This window comes from Musca domestica, unplaced genomic scaffold, assembly GCF_030504385.1.
Source record: "Musca domestica strain aabys unplaced genomic scaffold, Musca_domestica.polishedcontigs.V.1.1 15, whole genome shotgun sequence".
In the NCBI taxonomy this organism is placed as follows: domain Eukaryota; kingdom Metazoa; phylum Arthropoda; class Insecta; order Diptera; family Muscidae; genus Musca; species Musca domestica.
Window position 1 is genome coordinate 16,792,168 of NW_026712207.1, and position 17,646 is coordinate 16,809,813.

The 17,646-nt window shown below is 35.7% G+C and overlaps 4 protein-coding genes across 5 annotated transcripts; 1 reads left to right on the top strand and 3 right to left on the bottom strand.

Moving 5' to 3' along the window:
• The first annotated feature begins 477 nt into the window (after positions 1-477).
• LOC101890754 (transient receptor potential channel pyrexia) lies at positions 478-5,784 on the top strand. Its single transcript, XM_005178600.4, has 7 exons — positions 478-1,172; positions 1,617-2,397; positions 3,386-3,730; positions 3,803-4,296; positions 4,359-4,442; positions 4,508-4,773; positions 4,839-5,784. The coding sequence occupies exons 1-7, from the start codon at positions 1,146-1,148 to the stop codon at positions 5,704-5,706; spliced, it is 2,865 nt and encodes a 954-aa protein (XP_005178657.2). The 5' UTR covers positions 478-1,145; the 3' UTR covers positions 5,707-5,784.
• A 1,628-nt stretch (positions 5,785-7,412) lies between these two features.
• LOC101890583 (uncharacterized) lies at positions 7,413-8,944 on the bottom strand. The gene is made up of 2 exons (XM_005178599.4): positions 8,788-8,944; positions 7,413-7,807 (listed from the first exon to the last, which is right to left on the bottom strand). Exons 1-2 carry the CDS (start codon positions 8,816-8,818, stop codon positions 7,503-7,505), a joined length of 336 nt encoding a protein of 111 aa, XP_005178656.2. The 5' UTR covers positions 8,819-8,944; the 3' UTR covers positions 7,413-7,502.
• A 1,898-nt stretch (positions 8,945-10,842) lies between these two features.
• On the bottom strand, positions 10,843-11,857 carry LOC101890301 (putative transcriptional regulator cudA). Of its 2 annotated transcripts, XM_059119740.1 has the most exons (4): positions 11,690-11,857; positions 11,472-11,510; positions 11,060-11,410; positions 10,843-11,003 (listed from the first exon to the last, which is right to left on the bottom strand). In XM_059119740.1, the coding sequence occupies exons 1-4, from the start codon at positions 11,709-11,711 to the stop codon at positions 10,966-10,968; spliced, it is 450 nt and encodes a 149-aa protein (XP_058975723.1). In that variant the 5' UTR covers positions 11,712-11,857; the 3' UTR covers positions 10,843-10,965. The 2 variants fall into 2 exon arrangements, with proteins under 2 accessions (XP_058975723.1, XP_005178654.1); XM_005178597.4 differs by lacking the exon at positions 11,472-11,510 and having other exon boundaries at positions 11,690-11,849.
• A 1,208-nt stretch (positions 11,858-13,065) lies between these two features.
• LOC101890133 (DIS3-like exonuclease 2) lies at positions 13,066-17,315 on the bottom strand. Its single transcript, XM_005178596.4, has 3 exons — positions 14,554-17,315; positions 14,374-14,493; positions 13,066-13,946 (listed from the first exon to the last, which is right to left on the bottom strand). Exons 1-3 carry the CDS (start codon positions 17,112-17,114, stop codon positions 13,376-13,378), a joined length of 3,252 nt encoding a protein of 1,083 aa, XP_005178653.2. The 5' UTR covers positions 17,115-17,315; the 3' UTR covers positions 13,066-13,375.
• Between the last annotated feature and the right edge of the window lie 331 nt (positions 17,316-17,646).

Consider the following 17,646-nt stretch of genomic DNA (forward strand, 5'->3'; position numbering starts at 1 on the left):
CATTTGTTCCCGTACAAAATTCAATTGACGCAAAGAATCTTGCCTGCGGACAAGCCTCGTCGATTGGAATGGGCCCAAAGGTCCGTCGAATATATGGGCAACCCATTATACAGGTTATAAAAATGTCTTGTATTTTATGTTTTAAAATAAATTAATAAATTGAGGTGGATCACTTAGATCATTGTTAAAACAATATTTTCGAAGACAGAGGACGAGAGTCCTTTTTTGCATATGTATTTCGTTATGCGAAAGAACACCATTCCAATAAAAAATTGTCATTCATTTAATTTTTGATATAAAGTTTTCGAAATTTTTATCAGAACTGTGAAAAAATCTAATATATTCGTATATTTATGTGTTCTATTCACCAGACACAATAAACATTGTTTACCCAAAACATATGCCACAACGACCCCTTATCCACCCTTTGTCACTTATTTTGAAATAAACGCATCTAACCGAAACAAACCAAAACAAAAGAAACAATATTTTTCACACATTTCCATTGATAAATCTAATGTTTTTGTTGTTCTCTGAGCATCCAATTCACACAAACGCCCCAACACCGCCCGTAGCTTCCACCTCGCTCATTCGCGCGATAATCCAAAACAATGCAAATATCCGAGAACAAGCACCCGGACAAGTGCCTTGCTTAAGGAAACACGAAAAGAAAATTACTGAAAATGAGAACAATTTTCATTCTCACTGCAGTGAAAAGATCACGATCATCGACTTGCCAAAGAATTCTTAGCTTCTTTTGGCCACAATATATAGCAGTCGAGGGGAAACTATTGAACGGTTAAGTGCTCCAAACGGAAGAAATACAAACGGTCGCCGGTGAAGGGAAAGTGCGGTGTCTGTTTACATGTGTTTGTCTGAGTGTGTGTGCCAACACGCTTTTTGGAATCCAATAATTTCAGTTAAAATAAACAAATGTTGAAATTTTCAATATTTATTTAAATATAATAGGAAATGATGAGTGTCGATTCTTATTTGTGTTTTCCGATGATTTAATTGTGCAGAAAAATTCGAGCAAGAATTGTGTGTTACTTTTTTTTTTTAATATGAATTTTGAAATTTTTATGAATTATTTCAATCAGTAGTTAGTGTTCACAAATTCAAACGATATCAAAATCAAGCATCTAATGGAGAACGTGCGATTTTCAATTATTGTTAGTAACCAATATATGTACATGGAATATCCTCTGCCACCTCTTGAAAGAAATGAAATGTTGAAATGTTGGTGTACTCTACATTGCGTTTGGGTGCCACAACAGGTGCTGTAGTGATGCTAAATAAAATTATGGAATTATAAAAAAGTTTTTTTAATCAATCGGCCAAGAATACGCATAATCACACGAATCACAAACTTACGATGTTTTAAAGGCCCCACCTCTACTACCCTTTTCGTTTTCAATGTTTCTTTTTATACAACTCACAACAGCTACTTTAGTGAAATAATTTATGGAAATCGTACCAATTTCTCGAACCACTTACCGTACCTGTTGTCCGCATAGACATGTGTAGAGTACAATAAAACATTTCGCACATACCGAAAACGCCGTCCATACATTCCATTCTATTTCATTCATGTTTTGTTTTTCACACTCGCCAAGGAAAACGATCTGAAGCGCAATTCTGAAAGTGGCATTGACAATGAGGTATTCTACGAAAGGAGCATTTCCAGTGAAAGCAACAGCGACACGATTTTTAGCGACGAAGCCCACGAGATATTAATATGGCAACAACAACACCAAGTACTGTGGGACAGTACGGAAATCGAACAAACCTTAGGTCAATTGAATAACGCAACTGCTGTTGCTCAAATGGTAAAGACTGGAACATTTACAGATCTGATTCCAGCATCCAATGATGCCCAGTTGGCACTGCTGTACTGCTCAATCTATGGGTGCGTGGAGAATATTATATATCTGCTGGATCACTGTGGTAGCGATCCCAATTGCTGCGATCCGCGCGGTAGGAGTCCTCTGCATTTTGCCACAGCTCGAGGGAACTCGCACATTGCAAAAGTGTTATTGGACCGCGGTGCCGATCCAAATCGCTGGGATGCCAAAAAAGAGGTCACACCACTGCATTGTGCCACAAGTGCCCAGAGCGTCGAATGCATCCTGCTGTTGCTGAAGCGAAAGGCCCACATAAACATAGGTCTCGAAAAACGTTCGGCCTTACATTTTGCAATCGATCGGAATGCCATCGAATGTGTGGAAACTCTTTTGAAGTATGGTGCTGATCCAAATACCCCGCAAGTTTACACGGAAACTCCCCTGCATACCGCCTGTGCCCTGGGCTTTACGAAATGTGTGGAATTGTTGTTAAATCATGGCGCCGATGTGCGTTCTCAGTTCGGAGAGGGTAAACTAACAGCTCTGCATTTGGGTAAGACTTTGCTCTCATTGTTTAAATGTTTATAAATACTATTATACACACGTACATATGTATGCACGTACTTTCGCCACATTAGAGTGCACTCATGTGCGGGAATGTATGAATTTATATTTTCTATTTATTTACAATTTCCAATGGCATAATATTACAATACAACAACAAAAAGTCATAAAACTGGACATTGAAAATATGAAATGAAAAATATTTACTTTAAAGAATTTTTCATTTGACATAACTTCTCTTTATAAAAAAGTTATGTTTGAATTATATTCAAAATAATTTCCTTCCTTGCATTTGTTCCTCTAGGAATCAAAGCGTAATCTTAGGTGTGAGTTTTCTACGCATCAAGAGACCAATTTTAGTTTCCCAAACGGCAGCTAAGCGCTGAAGACGGATTCAAGTCACACTCTTTTGAAATGAGAAAATATATTTTTTAAGTTTTTGTCGTTGCCGGAAATTTTTTTGTCGTTGAAAATTTGTTTTCTACTAAAACGTTTTTTGTTTACCCGGATATTAAATGTTTAGGTTGATTTGTTTAATAACCTCTAAAGTACTCATTACAAGGAGAAAGGCTCCAGTTCACAAATATCCACATTTCTCAAAAACAAATTAGATGGCGCCCAATCGCTAGAATCGTTGCCAAAGAATTAAATTGTTTCTTAAGGGCGAATCTGAATAAATGCGTAAGCATCAATTCATGTTACGCGTTACGCTATGTTTAATTATTTTCAATATAAACATAGCCCATAGGTCCATGGACGGTTCCAAAAACTTCTATAGATGACTACTATGAAAATAGATAATGTCTTTTGAGTTAGCTCAAATTCAATGTGACTTTTTAAATCGGTCCTATTTGCAAATTCGTTTCATTCATACGATATCTTTCGAAAATGTTTAATTGACAAATTATACCTACTGTGGATAAAATTATATATGCCATTTAATTAATTTAATTATTATTTAAAAATTTTCCCTCCAGCCGCCGAAAACGATTACGCAGATTGTGTTCGTTTACTTTTGGAGCACAATGCTGAGGTAGATTGCCGCAATGCTAGCCATCAGACTCCTCTTCATTTAGCGTGCCTTTCACAGTCCATCGAGACAGTAGAACTGTTGATCAAACACGGTGCAAATGTGAATGCAGTGTATCGGGACGGGAGAACGGCATTGCATGCCGCCATTGTCAAGCAATCGCGTTGTCTTGACTGTTGCACCGCGTTGCTAAAAGCAGGAGCCAATGTCAATAAAGCCGACAACTACGGTTACACACCCTTGCATATTGCCGCTCTGAATGAATTTAGCAATTGCGTTTATGCCTTTATAGGTAAGTTGCCTTTGTGGCATGGCAATTGAAACGAACAACTTAAATTCTTTCAAACAACTTCGATTCGTATAGAACACGGTGCCGATATTACGGCACGCACAGACGGCAACGTCTCTGCATTGTCATTCATTGTACGACGAACACCCGAAATCATACCCAAGCTGATGTCGAAATTCGACGAGTCCATTAAAGTTAATGACCACGAGATCGGAGATGTCGACTGTGAGATAAAGTTAGATTTTCGATGGCTAGTACCGCCGGGAACATTGGAGCGCGGCGAGACCGAGCTATTGCTTTCCCTCATTGAGTGTGGCCAGAAGCGTTTGTTAATGCATCCTCTGTGTGAAACATTTCTGTTCCTGAAATGGCGTCGAATACGCAAATTCTTCCTGATGTCTCTTCTATATCATGCCATTTACGTGATACTCTTCACGATGTATATTGTGGGCGTTTATGTACATCATTGTGAAAAGGATGTGGAATGTCGAGCTCCGGGCTACATACCAACCGTGGGATATTTTGTGATCATTCTTAACCTACTTCTGCTGGGGAAAGAACTCTTTCAGGTAATCTTGTGCAATAGAATACATTTCAATTTCTGATTTTTTATATTGCCCCCTTCATTTAGATGGCTCATGGCTTGCAAGGCTATGCAAAGTATTGGGAGAATTGGTTGCAATGGTCCATTATTTTTGGAGTTTTACTGTGCGTGGTAAGCTTCATTTTTAAAAATATTCCGAACTGTATGGCCTTTTTTTTAATTTAACAACCTCTCAGACTCCGGAAATATTGATCGTGGGCGAATTGCAAAAAGTTCCAGTGTGGCAGCATCATGTGGCAGCAGTTGTGGTACTCTTAGTTTGGGTAGAACTTATGATGCTAGTGGGCCGTTTTCCAATTTTTGGGGTTTACGTTCAAATGTTTACAAAGGTGGCTGTCAATTTTGGCAAGTTTCTGCTGGCCTATATTTGCCTGTTAATTGCTTTTGGTCTAAGCTTTTCCGTACTTTTCAATGACTACAAGGCCTTCACAAACATAACATGGTAAGATAGTGGTTGAATGCCCGATATTTTAGATTTGGATTTATGACCACTGTCTTATATTATAGGTCCCTCTTGAAATCCATAACCATGATGTCAGGTGAATTGGAATTCGAAGATATTTTTTATGGTGATGTGGAAGTGCAGTATCCTGTGACGGCTCATTTCATATTTCTTAGTTTCGTGCTACTGGTTACTGTTATACTCACAAATCTAATGGTGGGTTTGGCTGTCAGCGATATCCAAGGACTTCAAGTATCCGCCTCCCTGGACCGCTTGGTGAGACAAGCTGAATTGGTATCACGTTTGGAGAGTTTATTCTTTTCCCGGCTATTGAGAGGGGCTCCGACACGCCTGTTAAAACTGTGTAAAAGAAGTGCCCTCCTTAGAACTTCGCGAAATAAGCTTCTTTTTGTTATTAGGCCGAATGACCCGCGTGATAATCAGCTACCTGAAGATATTAAATTGAATATCTATAAATTAGTAGCTGAACGGCGTGATCGCAACATGAGCATACGCAGACGGAAGTTTGAGACGAATTATTCAATGTTTCAAAGATCACTGCAACGCCAAACCTCAACTCAGCGCAAGGAAAAAACTCCCATGCGCAATAATGCCACCGATTATAGCAAGACAACCACACGACCCGAGCATGAACAGTTGCTTAGACCCCGGTCGGCTACAAATGTTCCCAATACGTTGATGGGTGAAACAGATTTGGCAACTAAACTGAAAAATAACGTTAACGGAATATCGGATGTTCGTTCAGAAATACAGATGCTGAAGACACAAGTCGGAGAACTATCTGAAAAATTGGATAAATTTACCGATACTTGTGGCAAGAAATTGAATTTCGCCGTGGAAGAGTTATGCCGCATCAAGATGGTCATGGATCAAAAGTCTGCCATGCGATCGGAGCGAACTTTTAAAGTCTAAAGTATAATTTAATTGTGCTTATTTGGAAAGTATTGATAAAAATAAAAAGTATTATTTTATTAATTTAATAAATAATGTTAATTTAATCATGGCGTAGCATACCACTTTGCGAGTACGAATATTGATACATCCTGTTTAAGACCAAATGAATTGAATCGAATTCTGATTTAATTATTTTACGTTAAGTAATACCAAAATGCTGACGTCTATCGAACTTTTATCCAAGAGGATCTTACCGTCCGAAATTATGTAAGCGGAGGTATAAGATGAATTAATAATAAGTTTTTCAATCATTATGTAATGATTTTTTATTAACACAAAATACGACAAAGATTGGATATTTCAAAATCATTGGACATTCTAAAATCATAAAATGCCACTTGTTACCTCTGTGCTACCAAATGGTAACAAGAGAGAATACTACAGCTCTGTTTTAGAACAGCAAATGCTTGCAGGTTCTGAAATACAAAAATGCAATTTTGATTTTAAATACATGTGTTTTATACCATCCATTACAGTAAGTGTTTGTACATTATCTTTGTATTTTAATAATCGTTTCAGACCCTACAGAATATATACTCTTGATCATAACTCATAAAATTAGATTTTTACTCAACCGTTGGCGCGATATTTTGACTCTGTTACATTTATTTTAAGTCAGCATTGTAGGGGCTATTGATTATATGTTTCGGATCTTTGTTATACATTTTTCATGATAGTGTTAAATTTTATGTTGTTGCGCTTCCAAGAATTACTTGGAACTGCATTTTTGGGCAGCCGTTGGTGATGACTTTTATCCCTTTCTTAAGGTGAGAATTTTTTTGTCCTCCGCAACCGTGCACTCTGTAACAACGATATTTAGGGGAAATATATAAAATACAGCTCAGAAATACCTTCATTAAATTTAATCGAGATCGGTTCAGATTTTGATATAGCTCCCATAAATATTTTCGTCCGATTTGCCTTTGTGTAATATTGTGCACCAAAAGTGTAATATTAGCCCAAATGGGATGGAATTAGGCACTAACGACCAAATTGGATGTAGAAACAAGTATGTCAAATTTGGTGAAAATCGGTTCAGATATAGCTATAGCTCCCATATATATTGGTTATCCGATTTGTTGAACTTGTCCTGCACGGCCGTAGTATGCACTCGGTAGTAACGATATTCGGGGAAATGTATCAAATACCGCTCAGAAATACCTTCGCCAAATTTTATCGAGATCGGTTCAGATTTGGACATAGCTATATCTTTATCCGATTTCAATTTAATTGTGCACCAAATGGATAATGCAAGCCTGAATTGAAAAGGCACAACTGCCTCCGCAAATTTAGTAGAAATCGATTCAGAGGAGGATATTCCTCTCATATATTAGCTCCTTTAGACTTTAAATTATAACTAAAATCATAGTTGTATGATTTAATTCTCACAAATTCGTCATAAAAACTTTAATTTGTTATGTGAAGCTGTACTAAATATGCAAAGTGGTGTAGGATTTCTGGTATAAATAAGGTATAGTTGGTAAAGGAAAGAAGTTACGAAGTACAGCAATATAAACTAGGTTTTCTTGATTTGTCTGTGAGTCAATCCACGTTTAGACCAACTCTCTCTTAGTTACATGGATAGCGACTGTACAAAAGATGAAATATCAGAGAAAGAGCCTATAAATTACGCCGCAATCCGTATAACACATACAAAGTATAACCATATGTATAAGTGAGTATATATTTTGTTTCCATTCATATGTAATTATGTAGAACAAGGACATATATATATATATAATTATAAGTATTATTTAAACTCGTGCTACCATGGTTAGCCATTTGTCATTACTTTGATTCCAAACAAGGGCATCCTCAGCTGGTGGTGGATCACTTCCCTTTAATTGAGTCCATGTTTTAGTAACTGGGTTATAAACGAAATTTTTAGAATCTTTTGAAGGTGGTGGTGGTGTGTTGATGATGACAGGCCTTTGAGTTGAAGTTATGGGTTGTAACACCGGCTTATCGTTCAGTTGCGGAGCTCTGGGGTTTATGATTTCATATTCCAAATTCGGGTTTCGAGAGTCGGGAAAAGCAAGGGCATAGCAAAAAAGAAACGCTACGTTTGGAGAAGACAAAAATGAATAGAATTATTATATTAAATAATAACATTTTTAAAAAGTAAAAAAAGCATTAAGATCATCACTGCCGACATTTCAATATTATTAGGTAAAAAACATTTTTAAATAAAAGTATCAGTATTCAAACGTGTTCCACTTTAAACTGCAAATACCAGTGGGGTAGGTTGGAGAATGCAGTCAAAGTTTTAAACTTCAATACAGTGGGTGGTACCTTTATATGGGTGCCATGCACTACTGGGACCAATATAGACAATTTTAACTACGAGGATATTCCGTGGATAAATATGGCTAAAATCATCAAAATACCGTATATCGGGAGGTACTGTTATATGGAGGCTATACGAAAGCGAGGACCACTTTCAATGCCAACCATCCTAGACACAATACAAACTATTGTGCCAAATTTCAAAGCTCTACGTCAAATAATGTGGGCTTTATCGTGATTTCAAACGACACACAGACGGACATATTTTAATTTAGAACTTCGAATTTTATGATGTCACAGAGTCAAAATATTGACACCAGGTGGAATTACCTCTTTTGTTAATTTCCAATGTTAGGCGATTTTAGCCGCTTAGGCAATATGCAATGAAATGAGCGGGCCTATAGAAGGGAATTTTAAAACCATTTTTTATTCAAATTGTTATTTGTTATACAGAAACCAAATTTTTGTTTTTTTCACACTTTTATTTGATCGACTTAAGCATGGCCTTATTTTTGTTTACTTATTTTTTATCCAGTTTTACGCAAAGCTTAGTGACTCCGAGTTACTGAGAAATGATGACGTTTAAACTAACTCTATGCGACGTACGAACTACGTCACTGAATTTGTTTGAAGCTTGAAATTCGTTTTCTTGCGATATTTCACCGTATTTGGAAATTCATCTTTGATATTTAAAAATTTGTTTATATCAATTATAAACCGATATTAACTTGTCACTTTAAAATTAGCACATACCAATTGGAAAAATTATGCGAAATTGTAACATTTTGCAATCAGATTCACTTAAAGTTGTTTATTTTTTAAATGAAATGATCTTTACGGCCGAACCAATGATTTTGTACTAATCATCTACATGGAAATTGTTTTTTTTTTTGTTCGCGATTCACATGAAATCGCTGTCTGTCTGAGAAAGTAAGAGAACAAGCAATGAATCAAATTACTTTGGATCTCACCGTCGAACAAATATTAAAAGCTAGAGATTCCGAGTTGTTTTTATACCCTCCACCATACTATGGAGGGTATATTAATTTTGTCATTCCGTTTGTAACTCCTCGAAATATTCATGTCAGACCCAACAAAGTATATATATTCTTGATCAGCGTAAAATTCTAAGACGATTTAGCCATGTCCGTCTGTCTGTCTGTGTGTCTGTCTGTCTGTTGTAATCACGCTATCTTTCGAACAAATTGAGATAGAAGGCTAAAAATTTGCACACATGTATTTTTTCCCAGTAGGCAGGTTAAGTTCGTAAATGAGCCATGTAGGTCCAAGTTATCATATAGCCCCCATATAACGGTACCTCCCGATATTCGGTATTTTGATGATTTTAGCGATATTATTCACCGGAATTATTTCAAATTTGGCATTTGAAGTTCGTAATGGATACTACAGCGTAAGACAGAAAATTATCTCTGCAGGTCCACGTCTTCCTGTAGGCCCCATATAACGGTACCCCCCGATATTCGGTTTTTTGATGATTTTAGCGACATTGTTTACCGGAATCGTTTCAAATTTGGTATTTGAAGTTCGTAATGGATACTACATCCTAAGTCAAAAAATGAGCCATGTAGGACCACGTCTTCATATAGCCCCCATATACCGTAACCCCCGATATTCGGTATTTTGATGATTTTAGCGACATTATTTACGCGGAATTGTTCCAAATTTGGTATTTGAAGTTCGTAATAGATACTGCAGCATAAAACAGAAAATGGGTCATGTAGGTCCACGTCTTCATATAGCCCCCATATAACGGTACCCCCCGATATTCGGTATTTTAATGATTTTAGCGACGTTATTTACCGGGATTGTTTCAAATTTCGTATGTGAAGTTCGTAATGGATACTTCAGCCCATGCCAGAAAATTGTCTGTGCAAGTCCACGTCTTCGTATAGCCCCCATATAACGGTACCCCCCATATTCGGTATTTTGACGATTTTAGCTACATTATAAACAGATTTTTCTTCAAGTTTCGCATTTAAATATTGTAATAATTTATGACAAAAGTTGCCTATGCAGGCCCACGTCGTCGTATAAACATTCGGTATTTTTAAGATTTTAACAAAATTTTTAACGGGTTTTATTGTTTGGAAATTGCCAAATTTGTACCAAATGGTGGAGGGTATTAAAAGTTCGGCCCGGCCGAACTTACAGCTTTTTTACTTGTTAATACTTGATTGACTCAGCATTTGTACCTAACTCCGAGAGTTGCAACTCCGCTTGTTATCAGAAAGGTATATGTTTTAATATTAAGAAATTTGAAATTTAGTTTAAATATCAAAATTATTAGTTTATAGCTGTTGACAAATGAACGAAACATTGATTTCATTGCTTTCAGCAAATACGCATTAATGTTTATGCACGTTGACATCTCTACGACTATCGTGTTCTCTGCAAAGAAAGAGAATAATTAAAGAATATTAATATTAATCTCTAGCTTAGCTTTAAATTACCGTGATTTTCTCTCAATTTTTTTAAAATATGTGTGTGCGGTTATATTGTCCAATCAACTTTTAGCTTCCATTATCTATTAAGTCGTGGAATCTTGACACATTAACCTCTATGAAAATTTTCAGATTGTGTACCTACATTTTTGAGCTGTCATGGTTGTAATAATTCTTGGAAAATAATGTAAATAATATTTTAATTAATATTTTATTATCTATTTCGGTCGTAAAGATTCAAAGATATTTTGGAAGCATTGTTCAATATTATAAAAACTAAAGTAGCTAAGATATTTTCTGTGGGCAGAACAGATATTTTCAGAGCAAAGGTACATCAGAGTTTGCATTAAGTTCGATTTAATTTATTGAATTTTAAAAATACATGTATAAATTATTTTTGTTTATAATAATCAAATACAGTCTCCGAAACGTAAACAATTTATATCTTAAGATAGCATGTGTTAGCCAATTAGGGATTGCAGATTCCAGATCGCAAAGCCGATACATCTGAAAGTAAGATATGATAGTGAAATCTTTGGGAAAATGTAATGAAATTCACTTACTTTTACCACATCTTTGGGCACATACTAAACGGCCGTTATTGTGGTAATTTATGTTATCCGAACCACATATTGGGTTGTATTCCATTGTGGATGGACAACTCTGTAAACATGACAGAAATTGTGGAGATGCTGTTGTCGCTGTAGTCGGAGCAGCGGTTGTCGACGAAACTATGTTGTTGTTATTTCCAGAGTTGCCTTGATTATTGTTGCCCAAGTTTCCTTGATTATTGTTGGTCGATGGTAAAAAGGGGTTTCCATTATTTCCTGCTCCAGGCAATCGTTGCGGAAAAAATCGATCAGAGGGTCTTTGAGGCAGGGCCAAAGTGCTACATTGTAGCACTGTTAACATAACTGAAAACGAAATAGATATAAATAATGCAAGAAAAGAAAAAATCGGTTAGTCTGTGGAGACCGCTTCTATGCAATCCATAAAACTGCTCTGTTCCAGAACCTGCAAGAAAATGCAAGTGTTGCAAATTTTTCCGATTTCAGAAGGGAAAAATAGGCTATCGTAGTTAAAAATTCCACATTCTTTCAGTTCTGGAACAGACCAATAATTAGGTTCATTACAGTTTTTTTCTAATCTTTAAAGATTTTAAAAGTGTTTCAATTTTACACAGTTTTTATTACCGAAGCCTAATAATAATTTCATGATTTCGAATTAAACAGATATTAAACGACTATTTCACTTGTCAGTTTACGATGGACTGATGCTTGAACCGAATTAGTTCTCTATAAAATGTGCAGATATAACAAAATCTCAAGTATGACTAAATGCTATTTCTACATTGATTGGACAACTAAGGTTTATCGGTTTCCCACAAGTAAAAAGAACAAACCAATACTCATAAAAAATAGTCGGAATTGACATTGATAAGTTCATGAACATCTCTTCTCCCAATCGCACAATGAAGCTCGCATGTGTTTTACTTGTTTCGCCGAATACCGGAGCAACCTGTGTCCAAGTTAAAAACACCAAAAGGTTTTACTTATTCAACATATGCATCCGCACACACATACATACACAAACAAAGGGGATTTTGTTTATTAGCATTTTGAGTTAAACGCAAAACGAGAAGAGCACAAAAAAATAAGCCAACATTTCGGCTATTATGCGCCAACTAGTCTGTATATCAATTGTAATAAACAGGTTTTAAACGGGTATTCTTGTTTGCCACAATGTATGTAATTCAATGGTAGATTCAGTTTTATTCTACATTGTCTCAATTTGGAAATCTAAGTTAGAAAATGCGAAACATTTAAAGACAAATTAACAGCAATTACGTAGAACTATATATTTGCATTTTCATCTTATTTGGGTATTCAACCCTTTTTTGGGGTTTCCCTATTTTTAAATGTTTTACTTCTACTTATTCCAATGAAATGGATGGAAAAAGTAATGGGGTAACAGAAATGTATTTATAGAAGCCATTGACGTCTAACCGCAGGGATTATCTAAATCAGATTAATGAATGTATGTATGTACGAACCTCCAAATAACCCGACCGTTGAAGATTACTCGATTCCGGTAAAACTATATGTTCGGAAAATACTGATCGATTAGCAAATTCTCAGAAAGTTATATGTGGTTGTCACAAGCTATTGCAGCAAAATGTTCGTTGCGAAAAATACTGATTCATCATCAGTACAACTGATATAGGTTGGCATCATTTTCGGATCCTTGACATACCATCACACTTGCAATGGCAATTTCCCCACACTTTTGCTTGAATACTGGGCATTACGTATTCAAAAACAAAAACCCAAAAAATTACATTTCTTGAAAGTGCGTTTAGAATTCAAGAAATTCATTCTCAAATTATGCATATGAATCAGTGTCATCATCGCAACACATAGAACAACTTCCAATAAATATATATACACAGAGAGTCTTCAAAATGTTTAATGAACCGTAAAAATGAATATTGTGGCTTGTTGTACACTCACACAGTTTCCCATAGCAATATCTTATGAATTTCTATAACTAAAAAATAAACATTAACAACTACTGTCTGAAAAAATATTTGTTTTATTTGCATTTGATTTTCACTTCAGGTTTAATGCAGTTTATGTGAAATAAAAAAAAATAAAGTTAGTTTTGTCATGAATGTGTATTAATTACTTTATAACAAAGTATTAATACAAGAACGCTTTTATATAAAATCATTTAAATCTAATGTTAAATTAGAAATTAGAATAAAAACATGTTCTATATACTTTGAAATAGTAATCTAAAGATAATCACAATTTTTTTTTAATTTAGACATCTATCTACAATATTCTTGGTAATTCCAAAACGTAGCGCTATTATGGTCCTTAATCTGCATCCACAGCATAAACAATTTCGCTTCTAGTTTGGGTTTTTGCACGCTTTTTCCTAGGTTTATTTTTCTTTGACGGTTCCTTAGATAAGTGCTTTGGATTGTTTTGAACACCGTTGGCAGTATTACTTTGTACTTTTTTATTCTTATCCTGAAAAATTATAAACGCACACTTCTTGTTGTCTCGTAATACCACTCGTATGTCAATCGTTGAAAATATTTGTAATTTAACGGGCGGCACCTGGGATTTCTTTTCTGAAACCAATACATATTGTGGCACATGTGTTGTGTCAATAATAACTTTCTGTTGTTTATAGTTGATGGTGAAGGAATGACCTGTTTCAATACTGACAACATTTAACATGTGTTTAAAGACATCTGTCACAGCGGCCTTAAGCGTTATTGACTCCTTCGAACGTATATAGCGATGGAAAAAAAGGTCAATAGATTCGTCACCTGCGTTTTTGGCATTGAACTTCTGCTCATTACAAATTTTGGTCAGTTCATGAAGCTCGTCGGGAGTTCGTTTCGACGGTGAGCAGTAATTTAAAGATGCTGCAAGTATTCTGAAAGTGGATTTAATATGTTAAATTAATTGTTTTAATTACTTATTTATAATAATAATAAAAAGTGATGTAAGATTGTTTAATCAAAAAAGATGGACGGAAAAAGATGTCTTCATAAATTACACATATACAAAGAATACAATATTCTTGGTAATAGATTTCTCCAGTATTTCAACACCACCACCCAAAAAATTACAAATTACAGTAGATAATACTGTCGCCCTTTAAGAAATCTATTTATACTAAAACCAAAAATGGTTAATATATCTTTCGTATGAAAGTTCTCAGACCCACAGATTCAGAGTAGTCCCAAACCAAATAAAATATATTAGTCATGTCAAAACTCATACAGATATTAGATTCCGCAAATTCAATTTTTCAGTTCTAATTGATATCAAGGGTTTGTTTTTTAATTAAAACACATTACCTATGAACCAAAATGTCTGGATACCGTCTAATTGGACTGGTAAAATGTGTGTATATCGGAATAGACAAAGCATAATGCCAGAAATCGGCATCCGTTGTTTTTCCTTCACTGCAATAATACCTGAAAAATACACAGAATCATTACTTCGACCCTTACATTTTTTTCAGATTCACAGCTTACCGTGCACGTGCCATGGGTTTGGTCAAAAAAGTATTAAGACATGCTTCGACTGCTGCAGGATTTTCACTGGCCCGGGTAATGCGTTTCATACTTTCATATAGAGTCTTTGACGTGCTAATATCAAATTCCAAATCCATATTTGCCAATCGATCCTTAAGTGCGCGCATAGATTTTTGCAAGGGAGGCGCATGATTACGCAGAATAGCTGTATTGGGAAAATGCTGATGTGTGAACTTAGCAACTGCTTGATTTGCCAAAAGCATAAACTCTTCAATCAGGAAATTCGCCTCTTTGCGTCCCTCAACTTCATAAGAAAGCGGCTCGCCTGTTATAGGGTCCAGATTAAAACGCAACTTTGGATTATTTATGGATAAGGCCCCTGATTCGTAGCGCTTTGTTTTTAAATGTTTCGATATTGAGTACAGCAACAGCACGCGCCACTTTATGTCGTCTGGTGTAAAGCCGTTAAAAATGTCCGGTAAATCACTATCGGAGAAATCTTCATTGGGGTTATCTATGATCATCTGGGCGTGTTCGTAGGCAAATTGTGAACAGGAATTCAAAACAGTTCGTGTAAACCTGGGTTCGGATAAAGTTTGTTGAGACTCATTCCAACGCCAAAAGACAGAAAAAGCAAATTTATCTTCCCCTGGCAAAAGGGAACATCGGAAACACAGCGATGTTGGCAGCATATGTATCACTTCGTTAACTAAGTATATAGATGTAGCTCTTTCTTTGACTAAATTGTCTAGTTCTGAATTCTCTTCAAGATAATGCGAAACATCCGAAATGTGAACACCGATTTCATATTCATCTTCGGATATTTTCTCCACAGACATTGCATCATCCAAATCTCTAGCCGTTAGGGGATCTATGGTGAATACACACTTTTTGCGCAGGTCTTCTCTAAACTTTAAATCATCTTCAGTGATTGGTGGCATTGGACCGTCATACATGTCATAGAATTTCTGATCGTATGGTTTCAGTTTTTTCAACCCGTTGTGTAGTAGAATTGCCTTAATTTCAGCTTCCAAATTACCAACCTTTCCAACAGGTTGTAACAACTCTCCAATATAGTGGCCGCTAATATCCGTTTCCAATATTAGGGCTAAGAAGAGCATGCCCACAATGTCATCTTTGCTAGCTGCATCAACATGACTCTGACACGATTCTTCAGGAATATAGACCATGGGAATTCTCATATCATGGGGCTTCAATTTGTAGTAAACTTTTGAGTTTAATGTTGTAGTTTTTATGAAATTTATAGAGCCAACAACTTCGCGCAATTCGGTTTGCTTGATTATGGAAATAACAAATGCTTTGCGACAGTTGTCGAGTGAGATTGCAGCCACGTTATCGTCTTCAATGTCAGTATCGGGAGGAGAGTCACATTCATTGAGTGGGTCTTCATCTTCTGTCAAGCAAATTGAATTTTCTTTGCCACCCATTATATTAACAGAAGACGTTCTCTGTCTCCTATTTTCACTTTGTCCCAATTTGCTGGGGTTAGGTTTTACGTTAAAGACAAAGGCTCGAACTATGTCTCCATCAAATGCAAAATGTCTAGCAGCAGGCACGGTAACAATGGCGTCCCTTTCACCAGATTCCCTGTCATTGCTTAGTGAAATAAAGGCTTGTCTGTTGTTTTTTCGGTTGACGCGTATTTCACCTTCTACTATACTTCCAAATCCCATCTTCACCAACATTTGTCCAAAATTTTCCAAATCATCAAGGTTCATCATAGTACAAGTGACTTTTGTAGAACTTTTGTCATCTCCTGTATATTCCAATAGCGAGGAGTTGATGTAATTCAGGAGAACATCCCTTGGATTTATTTCTTTACTTATCTTTTGATTTCTGTCTTGCTTTTCATTGATGCATTGAGGTGATTTTTCTTCTGGTCCTCGACGAGTAGATTTCTCCACTACTTTTTGGCTGTTCGTACTGTTTTGTTTAAGCGATTTGTCCGTTGGGATTTGGTTTAATAAGGGAAAGTCTTTCAGAACTTTGATATCTGAAGCTAGCTTTTGAACCTTTTGTTGCAATTTATTGTCATTTACTGTTAGTTTGACAATTAATTCTTGCAGGCCTCCGACCAAACCTTTTAATTCACTTTTTGAACATTTCGAAAACAATTTGGAGGCCACTTCATTTGTTTCTGCCAATTGCTTCTTGTTGTCTTCAGATGGATCAACAGCTGGACTATTAATCGGAATTTTGGGAATTGCGCCATTGCAATGAGGAGCTACCTTTGATTCCGTATTTTTTAACTGTTTTGAAGATGATGCATTTCCCCTTGCATTACCTTCCACATCAATTGTGTTTTGAGACGATTTCATTGTTTTTAAGGCTATCCGAGCAATCCTATCGCTAGCTTCCGAATTGTCCTTCGTCTTATTTTGAAGGGCATGTTTTTTCTCTTGCAATTTACTCAAAAGATTAGATGACTTTTCATGAATATTTTTTAAAATTGCTTTTGTTTCTGTTTGCGATGTGGGTTCATGACGATCTTCTTCTCTTGCCTCCTGCTCGCTTTCGGGTTTCTGACCGCTATTTTCCATTTCTAATGTGTTTTTGTGTCCCTTACTTATTCCACTAACTAATTTAAAATAGAAGTAAAAAGAGAATTACTGTTTTCTTGCGATTTTAACGAAATAAAAATAAAATTTTGTGAAATTGTGAAATAATTTAGAAGGAAATTAAGTTGTCTCTCTTTCTTTGCAATTCTATCCGTTTTCGATCTAGAGAGACCTACTATTCTGTACTCGCATGCAAAACAAAAAAAAAAAAAAACAGCCTGCGGAACTAGTTCCTAATAGATAGGAAATAAGAATAAAGATAGAGAATGATGGTAGAATTAAGACAGGAACTCAGTAGATCGAATTGCTTCAGTTGTTGTATTTCAGGAATTGAACTGAATGATAAATGAATAATTTAGATGTGGGTTAATCAGTATAAAATTTTAATGTTGTCAAACAAATAATTTTGAGAAAAAAATATAAACATATTATGTCAAGACTTTTCCTTGTTAATTCTAGCGTGTAAAAACTCTTTATAATCTGTTTACATATTATGGCGGCATCTCCAAGCGTT

Bases quoted from the DNA above. Each gene is read 5' to 3' on its own strand.
- LOC101890754 (XM_005178600.4), top strand. From the start codon at position 1,146: ATGGAGAACGTGCGATTTTCAATTATT. The intron at 2,398-3,385 runs GTAAGACTTTGC...TTTTCCCTCCAG, and splicing joins ACTAACAGCTCTGCATTTGG to CCGCCGAAAACGATTACGCA. The intron at 4,443-4,507 runs GTAAGCTTCATT...ACAACCTCTCAG, and splicing joins TTGGAGTTTTACTGTGCGTG to ACTCCGGAAATATTGATCGT.
- LOC101890583 (XM_005178599.4), bottom strand. From the start codon at position 8,818: ATGTTACAATTTCGCATAATTTTTCCAATTG. The intron at 7,808-8,787 runs GTATGTGCTAAT...CTCCAAACGTAG, and splicing joins TCGCATAATTTTTCCAATTG to CGTTTCTTTTTTGCTATGCC.
- LOC101890301 (XM_059119740.1), bottom strand. From the start codon at position 11,711: ATGAAATTATTATTAGGCTTCG. The intron at 11,411-11,471 runs GTCTCCACAGAC...TTTCGTTTTCAG, and splicing joins TTATGGATTGCATAGAAGCG to TTATGTTAACAGTGCTACAA. The intron at 11,004-11,059 runs GTAAGTGAATTT...TCTTACTTTCAG, and splicing joins TGCCCAAAGATGTGGTAAAA to ATGTATCGGCTTTGCGATCT.
- LOC101890133 (XM_005178596.4), bottom strand. From the start codon at position 17,114: ATGGAAAATAGCGGTCAGAAACCCGAAAGCGAGCAGGAGGCAAGAGAA. The intron at 14,494-14,553 runs GTAAGCTGTGAA...TGTATTTTTCAG, and splicing joins AAACCCATGGCACGTGCACG to GTATTATTGCAGTGAAGGAA. The intron at 13,947-14,373 runs GTAATGTGTTTT...ATCCACTTTCAG, and splicing joins CCAGACATTTTGGTTCATAG to AATACTTGCAGCATCTTTAA.